Genomic DNA, 26,477 nt, shown 5'->3' with positions numbered 1-26,477 from the left:
CCCTGCTAGGGGGATGAATTATAGGAGCTTTCCTCGGATAATTCCGTTTTTGTGGATGCTGCTACCACCATAGCATCTACTGGGAGAACTTTTCTCCAATGTTTCCTCGCTTCCAGAGCTGCCAAAATATTGTCTGCTTTCATGGATATGGCTTCTACCACATCAGGGTCCTATCATGCCCGTTAAGCCATATGGGTGGTATCACCCAGGACAATGTTAAGCCAGAACCTAAAGCTTTCAGGAACATAGACTCATCAGGTGAAGAATCTTGGGTGGACAATCCCCATCTCTGTTTCATCAACTCAACGATCTCACCAAAGGTGATATCTTCTGAGGGGGGAGCAGGGAGACCCTTCACATTCATCCAAATCAGTGACTTCCATGAAGGACTCTGGAGAGGAGTCTTTGAGCTTCTGTTTGCAAGTCTGTTGGGAGAGCAGAAGATTCTGAATCAAACTGAACTAATGTAGCATGGGATCTCAAGATTCTGATGTTCCAACTGTCCCTGATGGGAAGAAGAGGCAGAATCCTGTTGAGGTTTGGGAGGAATCAACCCAGTTGGAGGGGCATTCTCTTTAGGCACAGCTAGGATCCTATGGAAAGCCTCAAAGACCAAAGTTGCAATCCTTTCTGAGGTCCAAGGACAAAGAAGATCTCTCTGTGCCAATGTGTCTTTACTCTGAATTTGATCTCAGATCCGAGCTGTTGACAGCCAAAATCCCTAGAGGTAAAGATGGCTCCAATAACACTGGTGACAACACATCCTCTCCAGCCCTGGCACTGACTCTTTGGCTCCGAGTCTCTCTCTGTTCCAAATGCATCAGTGTTGAGAGAGATGGGGATGATGTCAGAGTTAAACTAAGACTGTCGACGAAGGCACCTCAGTGCAGGATAAAACCAGAGGGATTGGTTCCAATGTTAGATGGAACAGTACTGGAGAAATAAGAGGGAGGTATGTTGGACAAATGCTCGGTACATTCCTAGTCATTGGTACCAAGAGAACCCCAAACTTCTTTATCAGTCTGTCAACATCCTGTTCAGTAAGGCTTTGGGAATACTGAGAGGAGGAAGAGGCCACTGAGGGTGGTCTAGACTATCGCCTTTCTTGGAGAATCAGGGAATGCAGCCTTGAACTCACTGGTTCCACTAAGAATCGGGGCTGAGAAGAAGAGGAGGAACAAAATTAAGAAGTTGTCATTTCCAACCTCCAAAATGATTTTGGATCCAGTCCAACCTGTACCATCAGATCTGGAGAACATTTAAATAAAGATTTCTCACTTTGTAAGACTTATCCTTCTCTTTTTCTTTCTCAGTTTCTTTCTCCTTAGACTTCGCCTTGGTTATGCAAGTACAGAGTTAATATATTGAAGTAAAAGGGTATTAAGAACATAAACTTCTCTTGGTTTTGGGGGATTGCAAGGGACTTGCTCACCAGCAAAGAAGAAAATCTTTTTAAAACTGAGACTCACAGGTTTGGGAGGAGGAATTTTGGTAAATTTAAATTAAGATTATAGATGGTAGGTTGTGCATACACTTTTTGTGGGGAACAGGAATGTTAACAATCAAATACAGCAGTAGATGAATGCCTTCTCTCAAAAGAATTTTAATTATTACAGATACTGACTGAAGGATGTTCCACCATGCTGCTTATATCATTCAAATGTGTTAAGTCTTTTTCAGTAAAGTAAATTGCTCTGATGATATCACTTCCTTTATTTCTCCATTGTACTTCTGGTTCTCCTACTGGCTTCTGACTGCATGCTACTGATTTTCTATGACACCAACTAATTTTTCAAAGTCAGCTTTCATAGCGTCCAGCAGCATCACTTCTGCATAGCCTGGTTCTGCTACTAAGATTATCATAGCATCACTTCTGCATAGCCTGGTTCGGCTACTAAGATTATCATGAACCATACTGTTTGTTGGTCATTTGTACCTAAATAGCTATTCACTTCTAGTTCTGAAATCCACTGACCATTAAAGATTGAGATCAACAAGTCAAAGACTGGTCCTTTCTGAGTAGGTCTGGGTTATAAGTCATGGAAAATGTCCTCACTTTTAGTCGCTGCTCCAAGTATTTCAAATAGACTGTAAGACCGCTCCAGTGGTGTAAACAGAGAAAGTCCTGACTAAGGCCCTAGCACCCCAGGTTTGATTAGATGCTCAGACAACTGACAATGTGGCAGGGATGAAGAAAATGGCCATCCCAATGGAGGGAGGTGACATGGGAATCTACTGTGATGATCCCTGTGAAGGCTTGGGACAATGCATGGGATGAGGTGTGGTCCAAAGAGGGGCTGGGGGAGGATATGGCTGAGCTTCCCCACTGCACATACGCACCCCTCAGATGTAGCCATGGGCATCGTGAGGGAGGAGTGGGTAGGGCATAAATGAAAAATATCTCAGTGGAATATGGATGTCCAAAACCCTCAGGACACCCCCTTAGGTTCCAATACCAGACCTAGCATTTTAGCAGAGTAAGTCAATGAGGGTTTGGAATAACTCATAGTCCCAAAGTGGATGTCGGGCACTGGGTAGCAGTACAGTGGATGTGGATCACTGGGTAACAGTGCAGTGGATGTGGGTCACTGGGTAACAGTGCAGTGGATGTGGGTCACTGGGGAGCAGTGCACTGGATGTGGAGCACTGGGTAGTAGTGCAGTGGATATGGGGCACTGGGTAGTAGTGCAGTGGATATGGGGCACTGGGTAGTAGTGCAGTGGATGTGGGGCACTAGATAGTAGTGCAGTGAATGTGGGGCACTGGGTAGCAGTGCAGTGGATGTGTGGCACTAGGTAGCAGTGCAGTGAATGTGGGACACTGGGTAGCAGTGCAGTAAGAATGATATAGGAGACTCAAAAAAATAAATTGCATATTGAGGTTATGCACAACAATACCTGCATGTGATTTACATTTGGTCATTTTGTTATGACCTGTGTGATTGTGTGATCCCAAGATCATATATCTGCAGAGTCATGTGTTAAACTATCTGAACTGGGTATCTTTTTCAGCAGAAACCATAAATGTCTACAAATGTAAATGCAGAGGCTGGATACTCCCACAATAAAACTGCAGATCTGAAAAAAATTCTGCATGGTATGTACTGACATCAAACAGGTAATAAACATAATTGCTTACATGGCTGCTACAATTCAGACTTTAGCCATGACTGAAATTATACCACAGAAAGATGAATTCTGAATGCATTTTTTACCTGCATCTCTTCTTGTTGGGAGGATCTTGTACTTAGCAGCTCCAACAGCCGAGTGAGTTCTCTGCCAAATCCTCGTCCTGTCCACTGTTTGCTCAAAATTATATGTATCCCTAGGGCAATGTACACAAATGCCATTTAGACTGGAATCAGAGTCCTAACCATCAGTATAAACAGCTAAAAACAGAAAGCAACATACTGTGTGATAGTTTTGACAAGTATTGTTTGTTGATTTCTTATCCATTAACATCAAAGCTTTATTTGTACACTTTTGTGGGAAGAATATCCCTTGTGATGATGAGCAAATGGAAATTGGCAGGTGGAAAAACAGTTAAGACATGCAAGTTAAAGCATAACAGCAGTGCTATCTATGGTAACAGTTGGATTTGTTGCACTCATTGTAAGACACTTAAGGTGAGTAAGAAAAAGGATAAGAAGGTTGGAGATGAGATTTTAGTGCAAGACGGGAAGGCAGAAGTTTAAAAGTACTCATACAGACTACACAGCGATGATCTCTGCCTTGCAAATAAGGCAATCTCTGACCCTGCTTTACTGGAAATGCTGCATATCCGCAAGTCAAATGGTGCATGGGTTACTCTCTCTAAAGACCTTAACCTGGAATGTGACATTAATAGAAGTTGCTGGAGGGACAGATTTGTCTCCCAGAGGTTACCACATCTTTGAAACAGACTCTCACTTCATGTCAAACAGAGCACCTCATTGGCCCTCTTCAAACGCAATCTGGACAACTGGATGGTTAACTGTAAATTCAGCCTGGGGGTTCCACCTGTGTCCCTCTTGGACATGGGCATTAGGTGCTGACTGTGGAAATAAGGGTAGAACTTGGCTAGGCTTGTAAGGGCCCTAGGGCCTTTAGCCTGGTAACTTCCTATGATCATATGATCCTATAATATTTTGCTTTGATTTACAATGCAGCCAATAAAATACTCAGGATAGTAACACTGCAAGAAAATAGGTAACACAAGTATTCATGATCATCAAAAAAGGTTTCTGTGACAGAAATGCATAAACAAGACCAGTGCTAACTGGCCATCATGCAGTTAAGTTTTTCTAGACATCTTCCTTTGGAACCAGCCCTGGGTATACATCAGGCCTATATAAACTTGAACTATCAAGAATGTAATCTACCCTTCTCATTTTCTTTTTCATTTAGAATAGTTTACATTTTTGTTGTTTAAGAAACAGTACTAGCACAATCAGAGGAAATGTCCAACACACAATGCTCATCTATTTCAATTACATATGTGAAAACAGAAATAAGTTAGAAAGCTTGAGTCAGGTCTGGTATCCTATCTGTGACCAAGAAGGTGACAGGACTAATAAGAAACAGAGTAAACAAGAACGCTCATCAATCAACCTGCTTGACAGAAGAAACTACTTGAATCTAGATAAAGGCATCCTTATTCCTCCCACAGGGAGGGCTTCAAAGAGATAGTGACCTAGAACTGCGAGCTAATGAGATTTTATCTGGACTAATACTTTGTATTCTGTCAATTATACATGTGTATATACACACACATTACGTGAGTGAAAGGAGTACTGTATTGGAAAGCTAAGCATAGCAACCAATTGTTTCAAGTACTGAAAATGGTGTGGGGTGCTCTGGCATTTATAAGGATAGACAGGTAATGCTGATTCACATTGTCTAAACATCAGCCCTGTAACATATATGTGTGTGTGGGTGTATCATGACATTTTTTTTGCATTTTTAGCCTCATTTAGAGTCCATATACACATCACGGTTTCCCATACACTACTGCACAGTTTGAAAGTAAAGCTGATGGTGCTGACAGGACTCAGTCTCGTGCCACATTTTGTTATTCATATTTTTGAATACCAACTGTAACGTGATGTCAAAAGTAATTGCAAATAAGTTACTTAATTTTCCTTTTAAGAAACTGTAAAGCTACATCCTCCAGTAAATCTCTTTCTGTAATGCAGCTTGTCCGGGAACTGAATATTGTGGGTCCAGAAATTCAATTTATTTGTGACTGAGTGCATTACATCTGAGAAGCCTAAAAAAGTATGGTTGCTATGTTTCTGCATGTTGCAGGAGAAGAAACCCTGAAAGCTCATACTACATTGAGTTTCAAAAGACAGACAGACATCATTGCAGTGATAAGACAGAATTTTTAGAGTTACTGTGGGCCGAGGAAAAATATGCCATGCAGGTATAATTTGCTCTTCATGACGGTTCACTGTCCAATGAAAAGTGCTTACGTTTTTCTTACTGAATTAAATAGTGCCACAGACTGTAAATCTAATGAGTTACATCATTCTTTAATATAAGAAAAATTAACTGTTTGTGATATCATAAATTATCAATCAAGAAACAGCTCCTCTACCTCTTCTTCCTAGTAGCCAAGTAGTACTATTTTTTATTTCCCCTCTGGTACCTTTCCATAACATTCTCATCTTTCTAGTATCTATCACCTCTCCATTTCCTTAATTTTTCCCCTCCTGCACATTACGCTTCCCCATCTTACACTATTACTCTTGTATATTTTGGCATTAGAATACTCTAATGTTTCTCGCCACCATATATTAGAATTATAATCAATATTTTGAATAGCCACATATTATTTTACTTAAGGGTTATTCACTTCTGAAAAGCGTCTTGCTACAATTTCTCCAATAAACAGTCTGTAAATGTATTTCAATCTGTTTTGGGGGCTGTTATCCCCTTGTGCATAAGTTTCACCCCAATCTATTGTAAACAGTTTTATCTGATGTGGGACTTTTCTACCCTTGTATATAATTACTTATCAGCTATTGCAAAATGCTTTTATGTCTTTTGGTGTTGCTTTCTCCCCAACTCACTGTGAAATATTTAAGCTGTTGAAGGTTTTTTTCCCTTGTATATACTCATCAAAAATTGTTTAAATGTTTTTGAAACTGTTGTGGAGCTTTTCTCCCCATGCCTCCTCTGAAAATGGGCCATTTGTTCAGTTGGACTTTCCCAATTACTAAAGGATAAATAGAAGAAAATAAATAAAGCAAGCCATATGTGTGTGTGTGTGTGTGTGTGTGTGTGTGTGTGTGTGTGTGTGTGTGTGTGTGTGTGTGTTTATGTGAAAACGGCTACAGTTAAAACTCCTTGAAGAATTAGAATTGTATAAAGTTCCTTGTACGACAGAAAAGATGAAAACAAGCAAAAACAGTGAGACAAGAGACATCAGAGTTATGAGAAGCATGAAAAGTACAATAAACATGGCACTAATAGTACTGCATGAGATGTGACATTATGGATCCATTAAGAGACACTGAGCTCTAATCACTCAAAAACAAACCAGATAAATGCCAGTGTCAAACAATCCACCTCATGAAACTAAAAATCACATCAATTTAAAAGCATTTTCTAGGGGGCAAGCCTCCCATAACCCGCTATTTATATATACTAAATCCATGGCTGCACAAATACAAAGAAAACAGAAAAAAAACCTTTAGAGGATGAAAAAATTGCTTGCAGAGTTATGATTGATTAGTGCATACATAGAATGTAAAACAATTCCAGGCACTGTACATCTGAGGAATTGGGTTCAGGCAAATAGCATTTCACATGTTACACTCCATCAAAAGGTAGACTCCAGTGGCATTACTCATGACAAAAGGGAATGCATAATAATTAATTATCAAGTGTTTAGAAGCTGTGAAAAGCAAAATCATTTTGCTAAAATAAGTAAAATGGAAAAAAAAAATCTGCAGTCATGGTACGGAACAAAGTCATGATATAGAAGATTATTAGCGGATCTATGATTGTAATGGATTTATTATGTGTTTGAGGAATGGATACCAAGAAATTCACCTTCCGAGCAGGGTTACAATCTGTTGATTCACTCAATTCCTTGTAGTGCATAGAGATTTATCTTCTCCACGTAGTTCAAATTAATCAAAAGTAAGGTTACAAAAAAAAATGAGATGTGTTGTTCTGGCATTGAAAGCCAGTAAAGCAGTGGGGGAGTAGTTGTTGTCTTACATATTCCATGTGTAAGGGAAGCAGTTTAATTCAAAAATACTTTGTGCACTTCAGCAGACAGCAGGCAGAAACAGGAGTAGAAACATGCCCTGCTGCTGTTTACTGGTCGGCGCTATCTGTTTTTAATGTAGAAGTGATGTTAACAGTACCTAGGGGATGTGATTATCAATTGTTAAGCATTCCTCTAAGCATTGTTAAGGTTGGGTCACCTGCTACAGAAGCCCTGAACCAGTATATAATTTAGCTGTTTTTGAATGTAATCAGAGTGCTTCATGCACAGCAATTAATTATCTGTAGGCACAATAAAGTGGTAATAATGCAGACAGAGTTAAAGACATGCAAGAAATTGACAAAGAAAAATTGTGAAAAATGAATCGGATGGCTATTAATGTTTGGCTTCTTCTCTGGCAAGATAAAGTGCTGTGCTTAAAGAAGACACTGGCATAGAGAGTAATATAATGTACAAATGATCAAAGCAATGAAATGAAGGACAGTAAACTGAAACTAACAATATGTAAATTGCTTACTTAATTAGGTCATTGTGTAAAACAACTGATTCTGAAAATGCTTCCTTGTGAATGCAAGAATAAAAAATACAAACTGTCAAGTTGGAAACTTGGTAGGATGAAAATGATTAATAATGTAAGGATAGGGTTGCCACCTTTTCAAATGTCCAAAGTGGGACATTTTTAGTGCAAACATCAGATTTTGCAGGCTAAAACATTCCCATGGCCAGTACAAAGGACAGAACTTCACTTTTTTGCCTAAATAAAAGCTTATTTTCGTAGCATTTTAGTTGCTTATTTGGTTTCTTATAACATTTAGGTGTTTCAGATACAGAATAACTGTTTTATGCAACTATTACATAAAATATAGGAAATACTTTTGTCCTAAAATCTTAACACATTTGCTATTTTTACAATTTGTTTGCGGGACACAACTGCCCAAAGAAGGACTGTCCCTCGCAAAGTGGGATAGGTGGTAACCCTATGTAAGGAGTGGGATTTAAGGTGGCTGATGAGAGGAAGCTACTCTATATGGATCATCTGGAAATTTTGACTTTGACAGGAAAGTGAGTTCTTTCACACAATTTTTCTAAGGCATTGTGGGATATTCAGAAACATTTAATGCATAGCACTCCACAAAACAATATAATGAGATGTCATGCACAGGAAGGTGGTGTGTGATTCAGAGACTCATGAGGCAAGACTACACTATAGCAGAAATCATACATAATTTGTGGTATGCACATGACTGCATTAATGCATGCATATTAGTACCATCACCACCACGCATGCAAATGATAAAATAAAAAAAGGTGGACTGATTCAGAGGCATATAAATCCGGCTGAAAGAGTCACAGTGCTCATCTGTTCTGAGCACCAGTATTTGTCTGTGTACAAGAGCTTCACTTGTGCTATTAGGCTAGGAAGAGCAGTAGCCTTAGCAGATCTGGATCATGATCAAATGGAGCCCTAGGCAGGGTAATGAACTAGGGTCCAGCCTATATGAATATCCCATTACTCGGCTCATAAAGCACTGTTCAAACATGCCAGTGTGCATACTATTTTCTTCTTTACTTATACAGCAAGTGATAACAGAGACTTGAATGTAATTTAAAACTTTTATTTCAAACTTTACAACAAAAACACTGGACCATTTGCTAAACAAAACACTGTCACATTGAAATTGTTAGGGGCTACCTATTTCTTGGTCTCAATGAAACTAAAATATTAAATGACATGACAAGTATTAGGTGTATTTTAAAAATGAATGCATCAAAACTTGAGAGAGTCTGAATGTAATCCATTACTTTTAGAACATGCAGTTTGAGTGTATGTCTAAACCATTTTACAATGAGAATTGCTATTCTGAAGAAGTCCTCTGATTAAATACAGACAAAATTGCTAAAATGATTTTCCAGTATGGTTATTATGTGAATTTTATGAGTCTCACTCCAGTGCAGTACTGTGGTGGTGTTGTCACTTGGGAGTGGAAACTAAGTTAAAGACCCATCTAGAAATGAAAGACCTGAAACTGTACAAGAAGTTTCAAGGGACTGAACAGACTTAAGAGTGAGAAAATGGGTAGTAAAGAAAGGAAGGACTGATCTGAAAAATTAAACTTATGGACAGCTGATACTCTCATAGGTTTATTTTTCAAAGAAGGATTTTGCTTGGTTTGGTGATTAAGTGCTGCACATTAGGCACAAAACTAGGCATTGGATCACAGGCACCATGTGAGGTCCTGCCATATGCAACTTTATAAAACACCATATTTAACAATGCTTACCTCCCAAATGAAGTAGGGCCATACATCATAACCCTAGTGTAAATTTAAGTCAAACCAGCCAATCAAGACTAGTCTTAAAGGCAGACAATGTAGTACTTTGCTTGACCTGTATTGGGATTACATGGTGCTTGGAAGCTACCTTTCCACAGAGTCTTGTTTATTTGTTGGTATAACTTTAGATTCATAGTACAGGTGTTTGTAGAGCCACTGAGTTTGCAAAGAAATAGGAGGACAAACAGGATTAAGTCTTTCATGACTAGGAAAGTGAGACAAAGACTACCAGGTCATCTAGGGGAGGCTGGTACACTACTGAGTATAAGCAGGGTTTGCTTATTTATATAAGGATGGTTGAAGGATTTGAGGCCTTTTTGGGGGCTAAAAAATCATTGGGGCCTTTCCAATTAAATAATTTGCTTAGATTTGTACATACCAAAGGGGCATTGTATTCAATGATGGGTCTGATAAGGGAAGAGTACAATAGTACCATGACTTTGAATCTTGAAGATAAGTTCTTAGAAATTAACTGAGCTAGATATAATGACTTTCTAACTACAGTTGAAATATGATGATCAAATGACAGACTTGTCCAGATACATATCCAGGTCTCGTACGTCAGGCATCTGTTAGAGAGGGGTACCAGTTATAACAAATGAACTGGGAACAGCTTTTCTGTCGAACACTGCTATGTTGCACCTTTTTGCATTTAGCTTAATATTGTTTTCAGAACACTCAGTACGTGCATATTCCATTCTTTTCTTGGAGAAGTTTGATATCAGTGGGTGAGTGGATAACAGTGCCCAGCTTGCAGTCTTCAGCAAACCTTGGTCAACCACACTTCAGGGACATTGGCTTGGACATCTGCAAAACATATACCAGACAGCAAAGACCCCAGCACTGATCCCTGGGGTAACTCACTAGGTATAATTTTATGTTCAAAGAGGCTGTAGGGATCCACACAGGGACTGAATGGATGAAAAAAAGGACTTGCATATATTAAGTTCAAGGTGGGCCTTTCTCAGAATATTCCCTTTTCTCCAAGGTATGGCAATGTTGGAGTTGGTATATATGTTCAGGAGGTGTGGGCGACTTCCCTCCCCTTTGCAGAAAAGAAGTTTAAAGGAAAAGAGTGATTTTCAAGATTCACTCATCTCCTGTAGTTTCAGTCTTTCTCAGCACTAGGCATTTCGAGTTCTGACACTGCAATAGGAAGCCATATTTACTACCTGGTATCTGCTGAATAGCCTACCTGCAATCCAATGTACAATTAAGAAATTTATTTTATTATAATACCAGCACTTGGACAGGTCAAGATAAGCAGTATGCACAGGCACTGTCAACAGCTTCTGTAACTTTTTCAAAGAGTTTACTAGGTTCAAGATACAGGACCAAACTGAGCATGGTCTAGATCAGTTAAGCTGCTTTTGACTGCCTATATGCTTTGATAAAATTACATAGCTTTGCATATAAGGCTGGTGAGGCTGATGGGCCTATAAAGTACAGTTGTGTATTCTTGCCATAAATGTAGATGTTCGAGTGTATTCACTGTTGCAGTCATCACATCTGGGTTATCTGCCTGCAGGAAGCCCTCAGCCGGCCTGAATACCAAAGTCTTGGGATTTCTGCATCAGATGTTGTCACTTCTTCCATGACGTTAGGTCATCAGGGGTATAAAATATGTAGCCGACGCCATTACATCAGTTTTCCTTGCCCCAGATGTCTGGTGCCCCTACAATAGGAGGCAATTATATGGTGTGGAACACCCCCAGCAAAAAGCAAATACACATAGTACAAGATATGCCAAACCAAAATGGATAAGTGAAAACAAAGACAATCAGGGGGCTGGAGGGAGGGTAACCAGGACTGCAACAGTGAATACACTCAAACATCTATATTTATGGAGGTGTACACAACTGTACTATGTTCTTCATGTTTCACTGTTGCCCTCATCACATTTGGGTTGATTCCCAAAGCTAAGAAAGAGTTGGGGGTAGATTACAAAGCATTAGGGCTGGCAATCAGGCCCTGTAAGACTGCTGTGGCAAATCCAGCTCTAGATTTAGAAAAGATAGGCAAGCGGTAATGCCTGGTGAAAGTGTGTACAGAGCTCCAGGTTGCAGCTTCCAGGATGTCCCTGGTAGGAACTCCTCTGAGAAATGCAGTAGAGGTAGATATAGCCCTAGTGGAATGTGTTCTTATCCCCTGTGGGGTTGGTATTCCATGGTTCTTGTAGCAGAAATGGATGCAGTGTGCTATCCATTTGGAAATGATTTGCTTTGAAATGGCCTTCCCCTCTGCCACTGCAGCAAAGCTGATTAGCAGCTGGTCAGATTTTCTGAGAAGCTTAGTCCTGTCCAAACAGAATCTAAGCTGTCTGTGCACGTCCAGAGAATGCAGTATCCTTTCCTCTTTATTCTGAAGATTAGGGAAAAAAGACTGGTTTAAAGCCACACTAGACACCACCTTGGGCATAAAAGATGGGTTAGTCCTGAGGGAAACCCTGTCTGCATGGAAGATAATGAAGGGTTCCACTGCCATAAGGGCCTGTAGTTCAGACACTCTTCTTGCTGAAGTGATGGCTAGAAGTAAAGCTGTTTTCCAAGAGAGGAATTTAATCTCTCCTGTAGCAGTCGGTTCAAAGAGGGGAAGAGTAAGTTTTTCCATTACAAAGTTAAGGTCCCAGGCTGGAGTGGGAGCTCTCCTGGGGGGTCTTAAATTTTTGTCCCCTCTAAGGAACTGCTTTACCAGAGGATGAGAGAAGAGGGATGGGATCAGTATTATAATGAGCTGAGATGGCTGAGGCATGAATCTTAATGGAAGAGAAGGATAGGCCCTTGTGGAGAATTTCTGTTAAGTAATCTAGTATATGAGGTAAGCTGTGCCCATCCCCTGAGACTGGCTCCAGGAACAGTATCTTTTCCACTTTTCTGAATAGGATTTTCTAGTACTAGGCCTCCTTGCCTCAAGAATGACATCCAGCACCTGCTTACTGAGGGTTGCTAGAGGTGAGCTCAGGGGATTAGCCAGGCTGCACGGTTCAGGGTCTAAAGCTGAGGGTGCAGAATATGGCCCACCTGCTGGGACAGCAGGGAAGGTGTCTGAGGCAGGTGCCATGGCTGTAGCACTGTCAGACTGTGCAAAAGAGGGTACCAGTGCTGGGGTGGCCAGTCTGCTGCAATCAGGATTGTCCTTGGCTTGTCCTGTTTGATCTTTATTAGAACCTTCGAGAGGAGAGGCAGAGGGGGAAAGGCATAGACTGAGATGCTTTCCCAGGTAAAGGATAGGGCATCCACCTTCCAAGCTTGACTGTGGGAAGTTCTGGTGCAGTATTTGTTCAATTGATAGATCTGAGAGGAAGCAAACAGGTCCACCTCTGGTGTCCCCATCTGTTCCTCAAAAGCTTGAATATACTGGGTTCCAGTTACCATTCGTGTGGGTCCATGAGATTTTTGCTTAAGTCATCTGCCAGTGAATTTAATTTGCCTGGCAGGAATTGAGCTTGTAGGTGCACTTGTTTGCTCAAGGCTATGTTCCACAGAGTGATGGCCAGTCAGCAGAGTGGGTAGGAATGGGTTCCCCCCCCAGCTTGTTTATGTACCACATAACTGTGGTGTTGTCTGTCTTTACCGATAGTTGTCCTGGAAGAATAATTTCTTTGAAGGCTATCAGAGCATTGTGTACAGCTAACATTTCTTTTTGACTGATATGCAGGTGCATCTGCTTTGGGTTCCATTTGCCCTGAATGCACTGCCCTGCCATGTAAGCCCCCCATGCATAGTCTGATAAGTCTGTTGTCAGGGTTTGGGCGGCAGTGGGTAGAGTGTAAGGGAGTCCCTTGTTGTGGTTGCATGCCTCTGCCCACCAAAGGAACTCTGCCCTTAGACAAGGAATGATAGGAATTATTGTTTCCAGGCCCTGAGAATGTTGACACCATAGACTTTTTAGATGCAATTGAACTTTCCTCATATGCAGTCTTGCATATGGAATTAAAAGAATGCAAGAGACCATGAACCCCAGTGCTTGCAGTATTTTCCTTGCAGATAGCTGTTTTTTTGTGGCCAGTAGGTTGAAGTAGGTTGTCAAATAAATTTGTTTCCCTGGAGTGAGGAATGCCATCTGGGAAGCTGTGTTCAAGCTTGCTCCCAGGAATACAATCTGTTGGCAGGATACTAGGTGTGATTTCTTTTTGTTGATGGTGTACCCCAGTGAAGTTAGAAGTCTCTTTACAAATGCCAGGTGTTGTAATAGCAAGCCATGACTTTCCGCCTAAATCAGGCAATCGTCCAAGTATGGGTAAATCTGAATACTTCTCTGCCTGCAAAATGCAATGGCTGAAGCTAGGCACTTTGTGAATACCCTGAGTGCAGTAGATAAGCCAAAGGGAAGTGCAGAGAACTGATAGTGCATACTGCCTGCCCTGAAGCGTAAGTATTCCCTACAATATTCCCTTATGGGGATGTGCAGGTAAGCATCTTTTAAGTCTAGGGTTGCCAGCCAGGCATCCTTGGCTAGCATAGGAAGCAGCTGTTGGAGAGTAGTATTTTGAATGTTGGAAGCACCAGAAAGGTGTTGAGAATAGACAGATCCAGGATAGGATGACAGGAATTTTCTTTTATGGGAGCCAGGAACAGTCTTAAATAAAAGCCTTGTCCTTTTTGTTCTGCTGGGACAGGTTGAGTAGCCTTGATGCTGAGGAGAGAAAGTACTTGCTTTTGGGCCTCCATCCACTGGTTTGGGGGGAGGTCTGGCCATCCACTTATCTATCTATGTGTGTGTGTGTGTGTGTGTGTGTGTGTGTGTGTGTGTGTGTAAACATATGTGTATATCTATCTATATATATATATATATATATATATATATATATATGTATAGACAAACATACACATATATATAGATGTATGTAAACTTTAACAATATACCTGTCACAGATGAATTATGGTACTGAAAAACCCAGCAATATCAATTTATGTCTCTAGATGTGCTCCTTTGTACTTAGGAAGAAAGATAAGGGGCAAGACTTTGACTAAGAGAGTCTTGCTATCCGCCTCATCTCTGAGTACTAGTACTAGTACCAATAGTTATAGTCATTCTTTAATCCATGCTCCCCAAACTGAGTTTAGAGAATTTCTAAGTCATTTGATACATACCGCTTGAGATTCCTGGATGATCCAATATACATGTCATGAGCAGCTACTGACTGAATGCCTTGGAAGAATTAAATCGGTTGTCCTTCACTTCTTCTGTCACTGATGTTTGTGGATTAGCATCCTGTCCTGTTTCAACAACACATAATGCATTTCTCATCACTCTCCTATTGCTGCCAGAGTCTACCCAAGCTCTTATTTTCTGGCTGCTGAAATCATTATTTTGAAAACAATTGTAAGATATGCCTAAGACTGTGACAGGTCTCCCTCAATGTTTAAACTGTGGTATTTGATGTAGTTTCAAAGTATTTAGACCACTGGCTTCTTTATTTGTTTGAACTTGGGTGGCCTCTTCCTCTTTAAAAAAAAAAAAAAAAAAAAAAAAAAAAAGAAAGAAAAAAAACAGAAGAAGCTGTTTTTGTAACAACAAAATTTAACATGTCTCTATGAAAAGAACTTGTCTCTTAGAAGCTGACACTTACCTCTTTGAAGCTTGCCTGAAACTGGAAGTCATAAAACAATTAACACTTTTACATTTTAAAACTAGTAATTACTTCTGTCTTAAGACAATAGAAAGAAATTCTAGCTGTAGACATTCTGTCTTCTAGCTGTGGTAAACACAATCGTAAAACTCTTTACTTATTTTCTCAAAGTTTGCAAGTTAACTCTGTATGTCCCAATTTCTACTATGAAAACATACATTTGCACAGGCATACAGTCAATATACATTTCTCCTCTTTTCCACTAGGGTGCACTGTGGTTACATTTTTGAAGCTCAGCACATAACATACAGGTTACTTACATTTGTAGACAAGCCTATGGATCGTATTAATATTTACAATGACATAGAATTATTTACAAAATTCTGGCTAGCTGGGCTGGCAGCCTTCACATTTCTCCTACCCACAAGAACTCAAGCTAGTTTTTCACGTGACCCTTGAGAAACATTGCTTGAGAGGGTTGAGTCTATCTGGGAATACCTTACCCCATCCCTTGTCTTGACAGCACATCTGCCTTGGCATTGCTAACCCAACATGGTGCTGCACTGACATATCATATGCTTGCAATCTTCGGCTCCACCTTAGTAACTTGGCATTTTGCTGGCTGGCTCGATGTAGCCATGTTAAGGGATTGTGATCTGTAACTACAGTGAATTTCCTTCCATACAGAAGTGTCCACAATATAGCTAGACATTCCTTTTCTACAGTTGCATAGCATTCCTTCCTGGGTTGGAGCCTACGACTGAAATAAACTACTGGGTGCTCTTCTCCCTCTGAAGAAATCTGGCTAAGTATAGCCCCCACCCCATGGGTCTGAAGCATCCAACTGCACAACAAATTCTTTGCTGTAATCTGGTCTGGCCAACACACGGGGTCATCCCAAAGCTCCTTTAAGCTTCTGGAATGCCAGCTCACATGCTGGGGTTCACACTACCTTATCTGGCCTGTTTTTCCTTGTCAGATCTGTGAGGGGAGCAGGTATGGTACTATAACTGGGGATGAACGTTCTCTAGTACCCTGCTGTCCCTAAAAATGCCCTCACCTGCATTTTGGTAACCAGTGCAGGCCATGACTGAATGGCTTCCACTTTGGCCGGTTCTGGCTTGATCTTACCACTCCCCACTCTATGTCCCAGGTAGAAGAACTCTGCCATACCCACCTATTTGCTGGGCTTAATGGTCAACCCTACCCTCTGTAGTCTGCCCAGCACCTCCCATGACATGCTGAAGGTGCTCTTGCCAGTAATGGCTGTAGATGGCAATAGCATCTAGTTAATCAAGGGAAAAATCTCCTGCTCCTGTTAGGATATGATCTACCAGCATCTGGAAAGTCACTGCAGCATTTTTCATCCCAAAGGGCATCTTTGTGAAGTCATACCAGCCAAAAGGAGTCACAAAGGCTGACCTCTCTCTAGTACTGGGAGTCAAGGGCACCTGCCAGTAACCCTTGGTAAGATCAATGGTGGTAAAATACTTAGCCCCACCCAGCTGCTCTAGGGCTTCAGCTGTCTTAGGCATGGGGTAAGTATCTGACTCTGTGTAACTATTTAATTTCCTCTAGTCTACACAGAACCTGGTGCTGCCAACCTCTGGTGGTACCAGCACCACTGGGGAGACTCAGGGGATGCTGGACTCCTGAATTACCCCTAGTTCCAACACTCCCTGTAACTCCTCCCTCAGAGTCTGTTAGACTCTCTCAGGCATCCTATAAGGTGCCTGCATAATAGACCTTTGGGGTTCTGTATGCACATGGTGCTGTACCAGGTGGGTGCACCCTGGTTTCCCAGTGAACATGTCCCCAAACTCCTGCAGCACTGCTCAGATTTTTCAAACCTGGGTACGGGATAACTGCTAGGAAATTGCTACCACTTCCTCTGAGGTGTCAGTCCGAGCCTCACCAGATCCCTCTCAGATTCTTCCTGGAATTCACTGCAAATACTCAGCACAAGGGCCTCCCTATCATGGTAAGGTTTCATCATGTTAACATGGTACAATTTGTGCCCCTGCCTAGCAGTTCTACCATGTAGTTAACATCACTGACCTTCCTTACCACTTTGTAAGGTCCCTCCCAAGCTGCCTGCAGCTTGTTGTGTCTGATAGGAATGAGAACCATTACCTGCTGCCCTACAGCATGCTCTCTAGCTCGAGCATTCCTGTCATACCACTACTTTTTCTGATGTTGGTCTTCTGCCAGGTTCTCCTGGGGCAAGCCCATGAGTTCCCTGAGCCCTGTCTTGAGGTTTAGGACACATGCCACAATAGGCTCCTTGTAGGATTCACACACACCCTCCCACATCTCAAATTAAATCTAGAGGTCCCCTCACCCTACGCCCATACAACTCAAAGGGTGAAAAACCTGTGGATTCCTGGGGCACCTCTCTCTAAGCAAACAGATGGGGCAGATATTTGTTCCAGTCCCTCTTAAACTGGTCTGCAAATGCCCATAGCATGGTCTTGAGTGTAGAGTTTAACCTCTCAACAAGACCATTAGTCTGAGGATGGTAGGAGGTGGTCTTTAGGTGCTTCACCCCACAGTACTTCCACAAACAAGCCAGCAGGTCTGACATGAAACTGGCACCTCTGTCAGTCAGTATTTCTTTTTGGAAACTTACCCTGCTGAAAATCTCTAACAAAGCATTTGCCACCTTTTCTGCCTCAATGGAGGACAGAGCCACAGCCTCAGGCTATCTGGCAGCATAATCTATTACCACTAGGGTATACTTTTTCCCTGTGGAATATGGGGTACTCAGAGGCACCACAATATCCATAGTTACCCTCTGAAATGGCTCCTCAATCACAGGCAAAGGCATCAAAGGAGCTTTCACCTTGTCTCCTGCCTTGCCTACCTTTTGGCACTACTCACAGGTCCTGCAGTACCCTGTTACATCTCTGGAAATCCCAGGCCAATAAAAGTTCTGTATAATACGTCTCTTTGTATGTTTTAAGCCCATATGATCTGCAAAGGGAATATCATGGGCTATGGCTAGAAGTGCCTGACGGTAGACTCTAGGCACTGCTAACTGCTGTATTCCCTCACCCTCTAGCCCTCTCTCTCAGGGGTCCACTCTCTATACAGTAACCCTTTGTCCCAGTATACAGACTGCCCCTTCCCTTGAGAATCAGGTATCTCACTAGCTACCTCTCTCGGGCCTTGTAATGTAGGGTCTGAGAGCTCAGCCTGTCTCAACTCTCTCTTTGTAACCCTTCCCAGCTGCCCTTCCACAGGAAGTCTGGTATCCTCTGACAGAAGTGCCTCACTGTTAGCCTGGGAAGTACTACTCACCTCTGCCCTTGCAGTCACTCTGTCCAAGGGAACATCAGTATCCACAAGCAACTGTGCCTCACCTTCAGTCTCAGTGCTACTGGGTAGCTCCCTCCCTGAAGTAACCACCTCAACAGTCCTGGCTGCAAGTGTGCAGTCTGACTGGGGCTACCAGACCCACATGCTTGTCTCCAGGCCTGGCAGCATGAAACTGCATGAACACATGGTACTGCATTATCAAAACCATTCCCTATCAGGACATCTGCAGGGATGTCCTCAAACACACCTACTTGCTGGCTATATTTAAACCTAGTAATTATTTCTGTCTTAAGACAATAGAAAGAAATTCTAGCTGTAGGTATTCTGTCTTACAGCTGTGGTAAACAGAATTGCAAAACTCTTTACTTATTTTCTCAAAGTTTGCAAGTTAACTCTGTATGTTCTAATTTCCACTATGAAAATAAGAAGTTATGTACTCACCATAACGTTTCATCTGAGTAGGTAAACTTCATTTGGCAGCAACCTATGGGTCTTCGGATCCATATCGGAACTGAGCCGGCAGTTTCCAACAGTTGAGATCCGAGCTCCTCCCCCTACCCATAATCCTCTGCCATCCCTACCTGACCTCAGATCGAGTTTGTCTAATGCAAGACCTGCACCAAATAGCCAGTCTATGGTCTGACCTCGATACAATCAGATGACAATAAGAGTAATATAAACATCTGATGGTCAGGGTGAAGGAGGGGGGGACGGTTGCTGCCAAATTAAGTTTACCTACTCAGATGGAACGTTATGGTGAGTACATAACTTCTTAATCTGAAGTAGTTAACTTCATTTGTGCATCAACCTATGGGTCCCCAGCTACCTAAATCTTGGGAGGTCCTCATGAAAAGATGTTCCGGAGCACTGCAGAGCCAAAGGATGCTCTCCCTCTGGAGATCAGGTCCAACTTATAATGATTTATAAAGGTATGAGATGAAGCCCAAGTGGCTGCCGAACAAATTTCATCCAATGAGACTCTAGAACGAAAGGCAGCAGAGGTGGAAATTGACCTAGTAGAATGGGCGTGGACTCCTTGGGGTGCGGGCCGGCCAGAACTTTCATATGCTAGTAGAATACACTGTGAAATCCATCTGGACAGTGTGACTTTAGAAACTGATTTTCCAAAATTAGTTTTAGCAAAGGAAATAAACAGCTGGTCTGATTGCCTATGACCAGCTGTTCTGTGTAAGTAGAAACGGTTGTCTATGAACATCCACCGAGTGCAATTTATATTCGCCTTTGTTTTGGTAATTGGGAAAGAAGACAGGTAAGTTAATAGTTTGATTGATATTTGATTCAGAAGCAATCTTAGGAAGAAAGGAGGGATTGGTCCTGAGGGATACTCTGACTTTGTGAAAAGTCAAATACGGTGGCTTGGCGGTAGTTCAGAAACCCTTCTGGCCGAAGTGATAGCGACGAGAAAGGCTGTTTTCCACGATAATAGTTTAAGATCCACTGAAGCTGCAGGCTCAAAGGGAGGAGCTGTCAAAGCCTGGAGCACAAGCGCTAAATCCCAAGGAGGGACTACGTCCTTCACCGGGGGTCTTAGTAGGAAGGTACCCTTCAAAAAGGCCTTACACAATCTGGTTGAGATCAAAGGGCCTAGGTCACTCCCCATGTGATAATGTGAAATTGCTGCCAGCTGAACTCTGACCGTGGAAGAGCTGGCTACTTGGTCAAAAAGTCCTGACAAAAAGTCTAACACCGCAGGCAACGGAGCCGTAAAAGGGTCTAAGTTTTGTTGCTCTGCCCAAACAGAAAAACATTTCCATTTGCTGTCATAAAGTCTTCTAGTAGACGGCTTGTGGACCGCCACTAAGAGAGCTTTGACCGGAGAAGAGATACCGGGGGTCCTAGCTAGGAGTGGAACTGCAGCAACCAAGCCGTGAGCTTCAGATTGTCCAGATTCGGGATCGGAAGGTCTAATGGGTGCGAGATCAGATCCGGGATGGGATCCAGAATCCAGGGAGGATTCACTAGATGAGACAATAGATAAGGGAACCAAGCCTGATGAGGCCAGAATGGGGCAATAAAGATTATTCTGCCTCCCAGCCAACTGGCTTTCTGTAAGAACTTCAGCATTATAGGAAGAGGAGGATAAACATAAAGGAGACCGGGCGGCCAAGCATGTACCAGAGCATCTCAGGGGGATTCCCTGGGTGGGGGAATTAGAGCAAAGTAGTTGTTGCACTTCGTGTTTGAGGGAGAAGCGAAAAGATCGCAACAAGGTTGACCCCATTTGGAGAATATTTGTTTCGCTACTTCAGGATTCAGAGACCACTCGTACGGCAAGAGAATCGTGTGACTCAGTCTGTCCACCAGGATGTTGGACCGTCCCAGAATGTGCATCACTATGAGAAAGTGGTTGGTGGAGATCGCCCATTCCCACACTCTCATGGCCTCTCGGCAAAGTGGACAGGACCTGGTTCCCCCTTGTTTGTTGATATACCAGACTACTGACATGTTGTCCATCTGGACCACAATAGTCCCCACGGGAAGAAGGCTCTGGAGTGCTTGCAACGCCAACAGCACCGCCCTCATCTCTAGGACATTGATATGCAGCAAGGTCTCCGTGTGGTCCCACGTGCCTTGGACTGTCCTGCCTAGACAATGCCCCCCCACCCAAGGCGAGAGGCGTCTGTGGTCACCGTGGTTAGGGGATGGGACATAGCAAAGGGCCGACCTTTGAGGAGGTTCGGGGACTGGAGCCATCACAGGAGGGCCTTCCTGCAAACCCTGCTGAGGCGAATGGGATGGTTTGGGGGGTAATGCAGGAAGGATCATTGGACTTGGAGGGTCCACTGCAGGACCCTCATGTTCAAACGCGCCATGGGCAGCAGGTTGATGGCAGCTGCCATCGACCCTAGGGCCCTTAGGACCAAAGCTGCTGAAGGAGATGGGGATTGAAGAATGGCCCGCACATGGAGTCTCAGGGTTCGAAGCCGGTCCGAAGTCAAGAAGGCTAGGAGCTGGCATGTATCCAATATGGCCCTGATGAAGTCTATGATTTGGGTCGGCAGGAGGGAAGATTTCTCTACACTGACTGTGATCCCCAGCCGGGGAGCTAGACGGAGGAAAGAGTCTCTGGCCACACAGAGTAGATGCCTTGTGGAGGCGGTCAGGAGCCAGTCGTCCAGGTAGGGGAAGACCTGAATTCCTTGGAGTCTCAAGTGGGCCGCTATCACTGACAAAACCTTGGTAAACACCCTGGGGGCTGTGGTGAGACCAAAGGGGAGGACCCTGAATTGGTAATGACTGGCTCCTAGCCGGAAGCGAAGGAACCTCCTGGAGCGCCTGTCCATCAAGATGTAATAATACGCATCCTTGAGGTCTACAGAGCACATCCAGTCGTTCTCCTGCAAGAGGGGGAGAATGGATTGAAGTGTGACCATCCAGAACTTTTCTTTGGTTACTGACAGGTTCAAGAGGGATATATCGAGGATTGGCCTCAAGTCCCCTGTCTTTTTTGGCACCAAGAAGAACCTTGAGTAAAAGCCCGATCCAAACTGGTCTGGGGGGACGTGCTGAATGGCTCTTTTTTCTAGCAGCTGATGGATTTCTGCAGCCGCTGCCTCCCTCTGATCGGGGGGAACATTGGGGAGGGATCTGGGATTGCGAGGGGGGTGAAGAAATGGGATTTGGTAACTTCTGGATATGATATGAAGCACCCAGCGATTTGTCGTGATGGACTCCCAAGCTGCCAGGTGCCTCGAAAAACACCCCCCGACTGCCTCCAGAGTGGAGCAGTCGGGTAACCCCTCAGGGTTGCTGTGTGGGCCAATCAGAGAACGATTATCTGGACCCAAAACTCCTTGGACCCCCTCTGCCCCTAGGGCGGCGTCCACACTGTCCTCCTCTGCCTCAGAAGGACTGGGTGTCCGGAGCGTCACGGGACTGTTGGGACTTCTGGAACCACATCTTCTTTTGTCCCTTTTGGTTCTTGGAGAAAGACCTCTGGGGAGCAGAGAAGCGGACTCCGACAGCAGACAACGTCTTCCCGTCCTTCTCGTTCTGGACTAACGTTTCGCGTACAGTTTTGCCAAAGAGGGCAGAACCATCGAATGGGGCATTAGCGAATGACGCCTTAAAGGGTTCTGCGAAATCACAGTGGCAGGGCCACACCTGTCGCCTCATGACGACGCCCGCTCCGATAGCTCTAGCAGCTCCTTCCGTAGCATGGGATAGTAGCTGCATAGAGGTATTAGAAATAGACCTAAGAGTGGCCATTCGGGTGGAGTACACTTGCTTGTCCTCCGCCGACATGGACTCCGGGGGCGACCCAGCGTACTCTTTAATAAGGTCTCACTGGAGAAGTATGGCATGTGCCATGTAGTTCAGTGACCTTACTGAGAAGGTAGCTGAACTGAAGACTCGCTTCCCAAGGCGGTCCATCTCCCGAGACTCCTTGCTAGGAGGATGGACCGAGGGACTTTCTTGGGCCAGTTACCTCTTGGTGGCTGCCGCCACCAACATAGCATCTACCGGTGATCCCTTACTCCAGTGCACTCTGTCAGAGGGGGGACTAAGTATCCTATCAGGTCTCTTCAGGACGGGCTCCACAGTGTTCGGCTCCTTCCACGCCCTGGTAGTGATCAGGTCTATCAGGGGGTCAAGCTGGAGGAGACACCCAAGAGGTAGACGGGCCTGCTTCAAATGACTCCAGGAACACAGACTTGTCCGAGGTAGGCTTTGGGGCGAACCACCCTCCCATTATACTGAGCATCTCCATGATGTCTCCAAAGGAGACGTCTTCGGGGGGTAATCTTGGGGAGCCTTCCCCTTCCTCCAAATCTGTGTCCCCGGTCAAGGACTCAGGGGAGTCCAAGTGCCTCCTTTTGCACTTGCCCTCAGGGGGGGGCTGTCTGAGGAGGCCTCACCAGGCTCATCATGTCTCAACAAGGAAGCTACATGGGACGTTAGAGCAGGCTGTCCCTGGGGCCGGGTGATAGAAGTCAGAGCCAACTGAGAGGGAGTGCGGGGTGGAGCCGTAGCTGTGGCCGGGGACCTGGAATCCCTCGACAGAGCCCTCTCCACCACGTCGAAAGCAGAAGGAGAGCTGCTCTCTCTGGGATCCGAGAGCAAACCCTCCCTCGGATCCAACGAGTGGATCGGGGTCGGCACCGATGCTATCGGATCCAACGGGCCCGTATGCTCCGACCTGGACGGAGCCGAAGGCACACCACCCTCGGATCTGTAGCTCAGCTCACGGCTCCAAGAGCTCAGATCCGCCGAAAAGGGACCCGAAAGACTCGAGGGCGCTGTCGGCACCGAAGTACCAGATACTATTAGTGCCGACACCCCCCCGGCTCCAACGCCACTCGGCTCCGAGGACTCCAAACCTGGGAAACAGGTTGGAGAAGGAGCTATCGGGGTGAAAATGGGGGTCGAGCTCCCCCTCGGAGGGGGGGGGGAGGCAGGAGCACTCCCATCTGCAGTTGGGCCTGGCAGAATCTTCTCATCATCCGGTCCAAATCTGCATCCGTTAAGCTTTTGGTTGACCTGGACTAGGCCACCGAAGCGGGATGGGAGTGCCGCCTCGATGACCTCGACGGAGACTGGGCCTCCTCCTCCGGTCCCGGTGAGAAGCAAGGTGATCGGAGCCAGGAAGGAGAAGGCTCGGAGGTGTTGGAGGGAGAAGCCCGCTTAGCTGGCGGGGCTAATGTAGAGGCCTCGGCCCACCGCTTGTGGTGCTTCTCCCTGCGCTTCTCTTTTCTGGCTTCCCTATCCTCCTGGCCCGATGTGGGAGGTTGAGTCCCGGCCAGGGGAAGGGAAGCAGTCGTGGGTACTGCTGCAGCTGCGGCAGGCACCACGGGGGGACCAGAGGTCGGAGCCGAGTCTGGGCGCAGAAGTCCCGCCAGAATCAACTTCGACCTCCGGTCCTTAAGTGCCCTGGGGCTGAACGCCGCACAAATAGTGCAACCAGAGGAGAGGTGTTCAACCCCAAGGCACAAAACGCACCAAGTGTGGTCATCCGCTGGGGATAGCTTATGGCCACACTCGGTACATTTAGAAAAGAATGTCTTTGGAGCCTCAGACATTATACTGAGAAAGACACACACACTAGGCCCCAAGCACACACAGACACACGCCCTAACGCTCTCACGGGGGGGCTAAAAATAAAATTAAAATTTGTAGCGAAGAAAACTACAAGGGGAAGCTAAACACACACACAACACTTTTTGACAGGAAAGTAAAGAAAAAAGACAAAATTTCCTCACAAAGTCTTGATTAGAAAATCCCAATGCCTGAAACTCAAAGATCAAGTTGCTGGCTTCAACCGCGGCAAACTAGATCTGAGGTCAGGTAGGGATGGCAGGGGATTATGGCTAGGGGGAGGAGCTTGGAGCTCGGATCTCAGCTGTTGGAAACTGCCGGCTTGGATCCGAAGACTCGTAGGTTGATGCACAAATGAAGTTAACTACTTCAGATCATACATTTGCACTGGCATATAGTCCATTTACATTTCTGCTCTTTTCTAACGGGGTGCACTGTGGTTACATTTTTGAAGCTCAACATATAACATAGAAGTTGCTTACATTTGTAGACAAGCCTATGGATCATATTAATATTTACAATAATATAGAATTATTTACAAAATTCTAGCTAGCTGGGCTGGCAGCCTTCACACTGAGCACCAGGATAGGCTCTTTTAGACCCACCTGCAATCCTGAACTACATTAAGAAGGTGACTGAAGGCATGACTATAACTGGATATTTTTACCTATGAGCTGCACTTACCCACAGTAAACTAAAAGTTGAGGGGATGTATGTATGTGGGTGGGGGTATCAGCACAAACAGCAAGGGTATTGGAAGGTTATTTTTGACTAATTACTGTTCACATATTCATAGATGTATACTAGGCTAATGGTCACTGCGGCCTTTCTAAGCCTAGCCATGCATCCCAAATCTCTGACATGTTCTCGTACCCTTGATAAGTGTAAGCAGGGGCTTGGAAGATGAAATATTTACAAGCAGAAACATGAGAGATGAACCATTTACAGGCTGCCTGTGTCCATTAGAGATATATGTGCTCAATCAGGTATGAATTTCCTGTTCCCCATCCAATTGACCTAGTTACATTTGAATTGGTTTAGGAAGGAACTCTGCTTCACATGGATGGGGAGCCTCATCCAGAGAAGAGGCCTCTGGGATAAACACCTTTTTCTCCAATAGGTCCTGTTTGTATCACAGACAAGATTTATGTCTTTAGAACTGGTAATTCTGGTGATGTTTGTTTTGCAGATATGCAGATGGCCTATCAGACTGGGGTCTGACAATGTCTTGCATGATAGGCATAGCGCTCAACACTAAAGGGAGCACTGTACTTAACAAAAGGGCTGTCAAATTTTGACAGTAGAACAATGACTTCCTTGGACCTAGATGCTATACCTTTGTTTATAATCTGCACAACACAGAATGATTTCCTCACTACTGCAGACACATGATGGTCAAAGACTTATTATTGTCTACATGTGTCCTCAAGTCCCTGAATACTGGGTCAGCTATCAGGGGAGGATGACTTTCCGAAGGATACTATTATACATTTCTTGGCATTTAGTTTTAGTCTATAGCTCTGATGCAAGTTATTTGTCTGTGTCAACCCTTCCTGGAAAATATTAGTGTCAGTGGGGGATTCCATGATTGATCCTAATTTGCAACCATCTGCAAATCTGGTCAGCCAGAGGCCCTTGACATTGGTCTTAACTTCAGAGAAGTAAATGCCAAACAGGAACGGTCCCGGGACTGATCCTTGAGGGACTCTGCTTGTGACTGGCCTCAATGTAATCTAACTTCTTGAGTCCTGTCTGTGAGTCAGTTGGCTATCCATCAGGCGATGTAACGGTTTATACCCAACCTTCTGAGTTTATCAAATGCCTCGATCAGATCATGGTAGGAGTGTGAACTGTTTTGTTCTCATCCACTGCTTTGGTGACCTTCTGAAAGAAGCCCACCAGACTGTGTAGGCATGACTTGCCCTTGATAAAACCAAAGTGGGTTGGGTCCAGTGTCTGGAGGTTTCTTTTATCATTAT

The 26,477-nt window shown here is 44.2% G+C and overlaps 1 protein-coding gene across 1 annotated transcript in view; it reads right to left on the bottom strand.

The window, feature by feature from the left end:
• IQCB1 (IQ motif containing B1) overlaps window positions 1–26,477 on the bottom strand; it is a 1,943,919-nt gene that overhangs the window by 1,047,945 nt on the left and 869,497 nt on the right. Inside the window, exons 8-9 of the mRNA XM_044075021.1 lie at window positions 3,215–3,324; window positions 3,063–3,089 (exon numbers count right to left, since the gene is read on the bottom strand). Coding sequence (XP_043930956.1) covers window positions 3,063–3,089; window positions 3,215–3,324 — 137 coding nt within the window. The remainder of the gene's footprint in view (window positions 1–3,062; window positions 3,090–3,214; window positions 3,325–26,477) is intronic.

Source organism: Protopterus annectens, chromosome 6.part0, assembly GCF_019279795.1.
Source record: "Protopterus annectens isolate FY-2018-M chromosome 6.part0, PAN1.0, whole genome shotgun sequence".
In the NCBI taxonomy this organism is placed as follows: Eukaryota; Metazoa; Chordata; order Ceratodontiformes; family Protopteridae; genus Protopterus; species Protopterus annectens.
The sequence above is the reverse complement of the archived record's forward strand: the minus strand, read 5'-3'. Positions and strand labels throughout refer to the sequence as shown.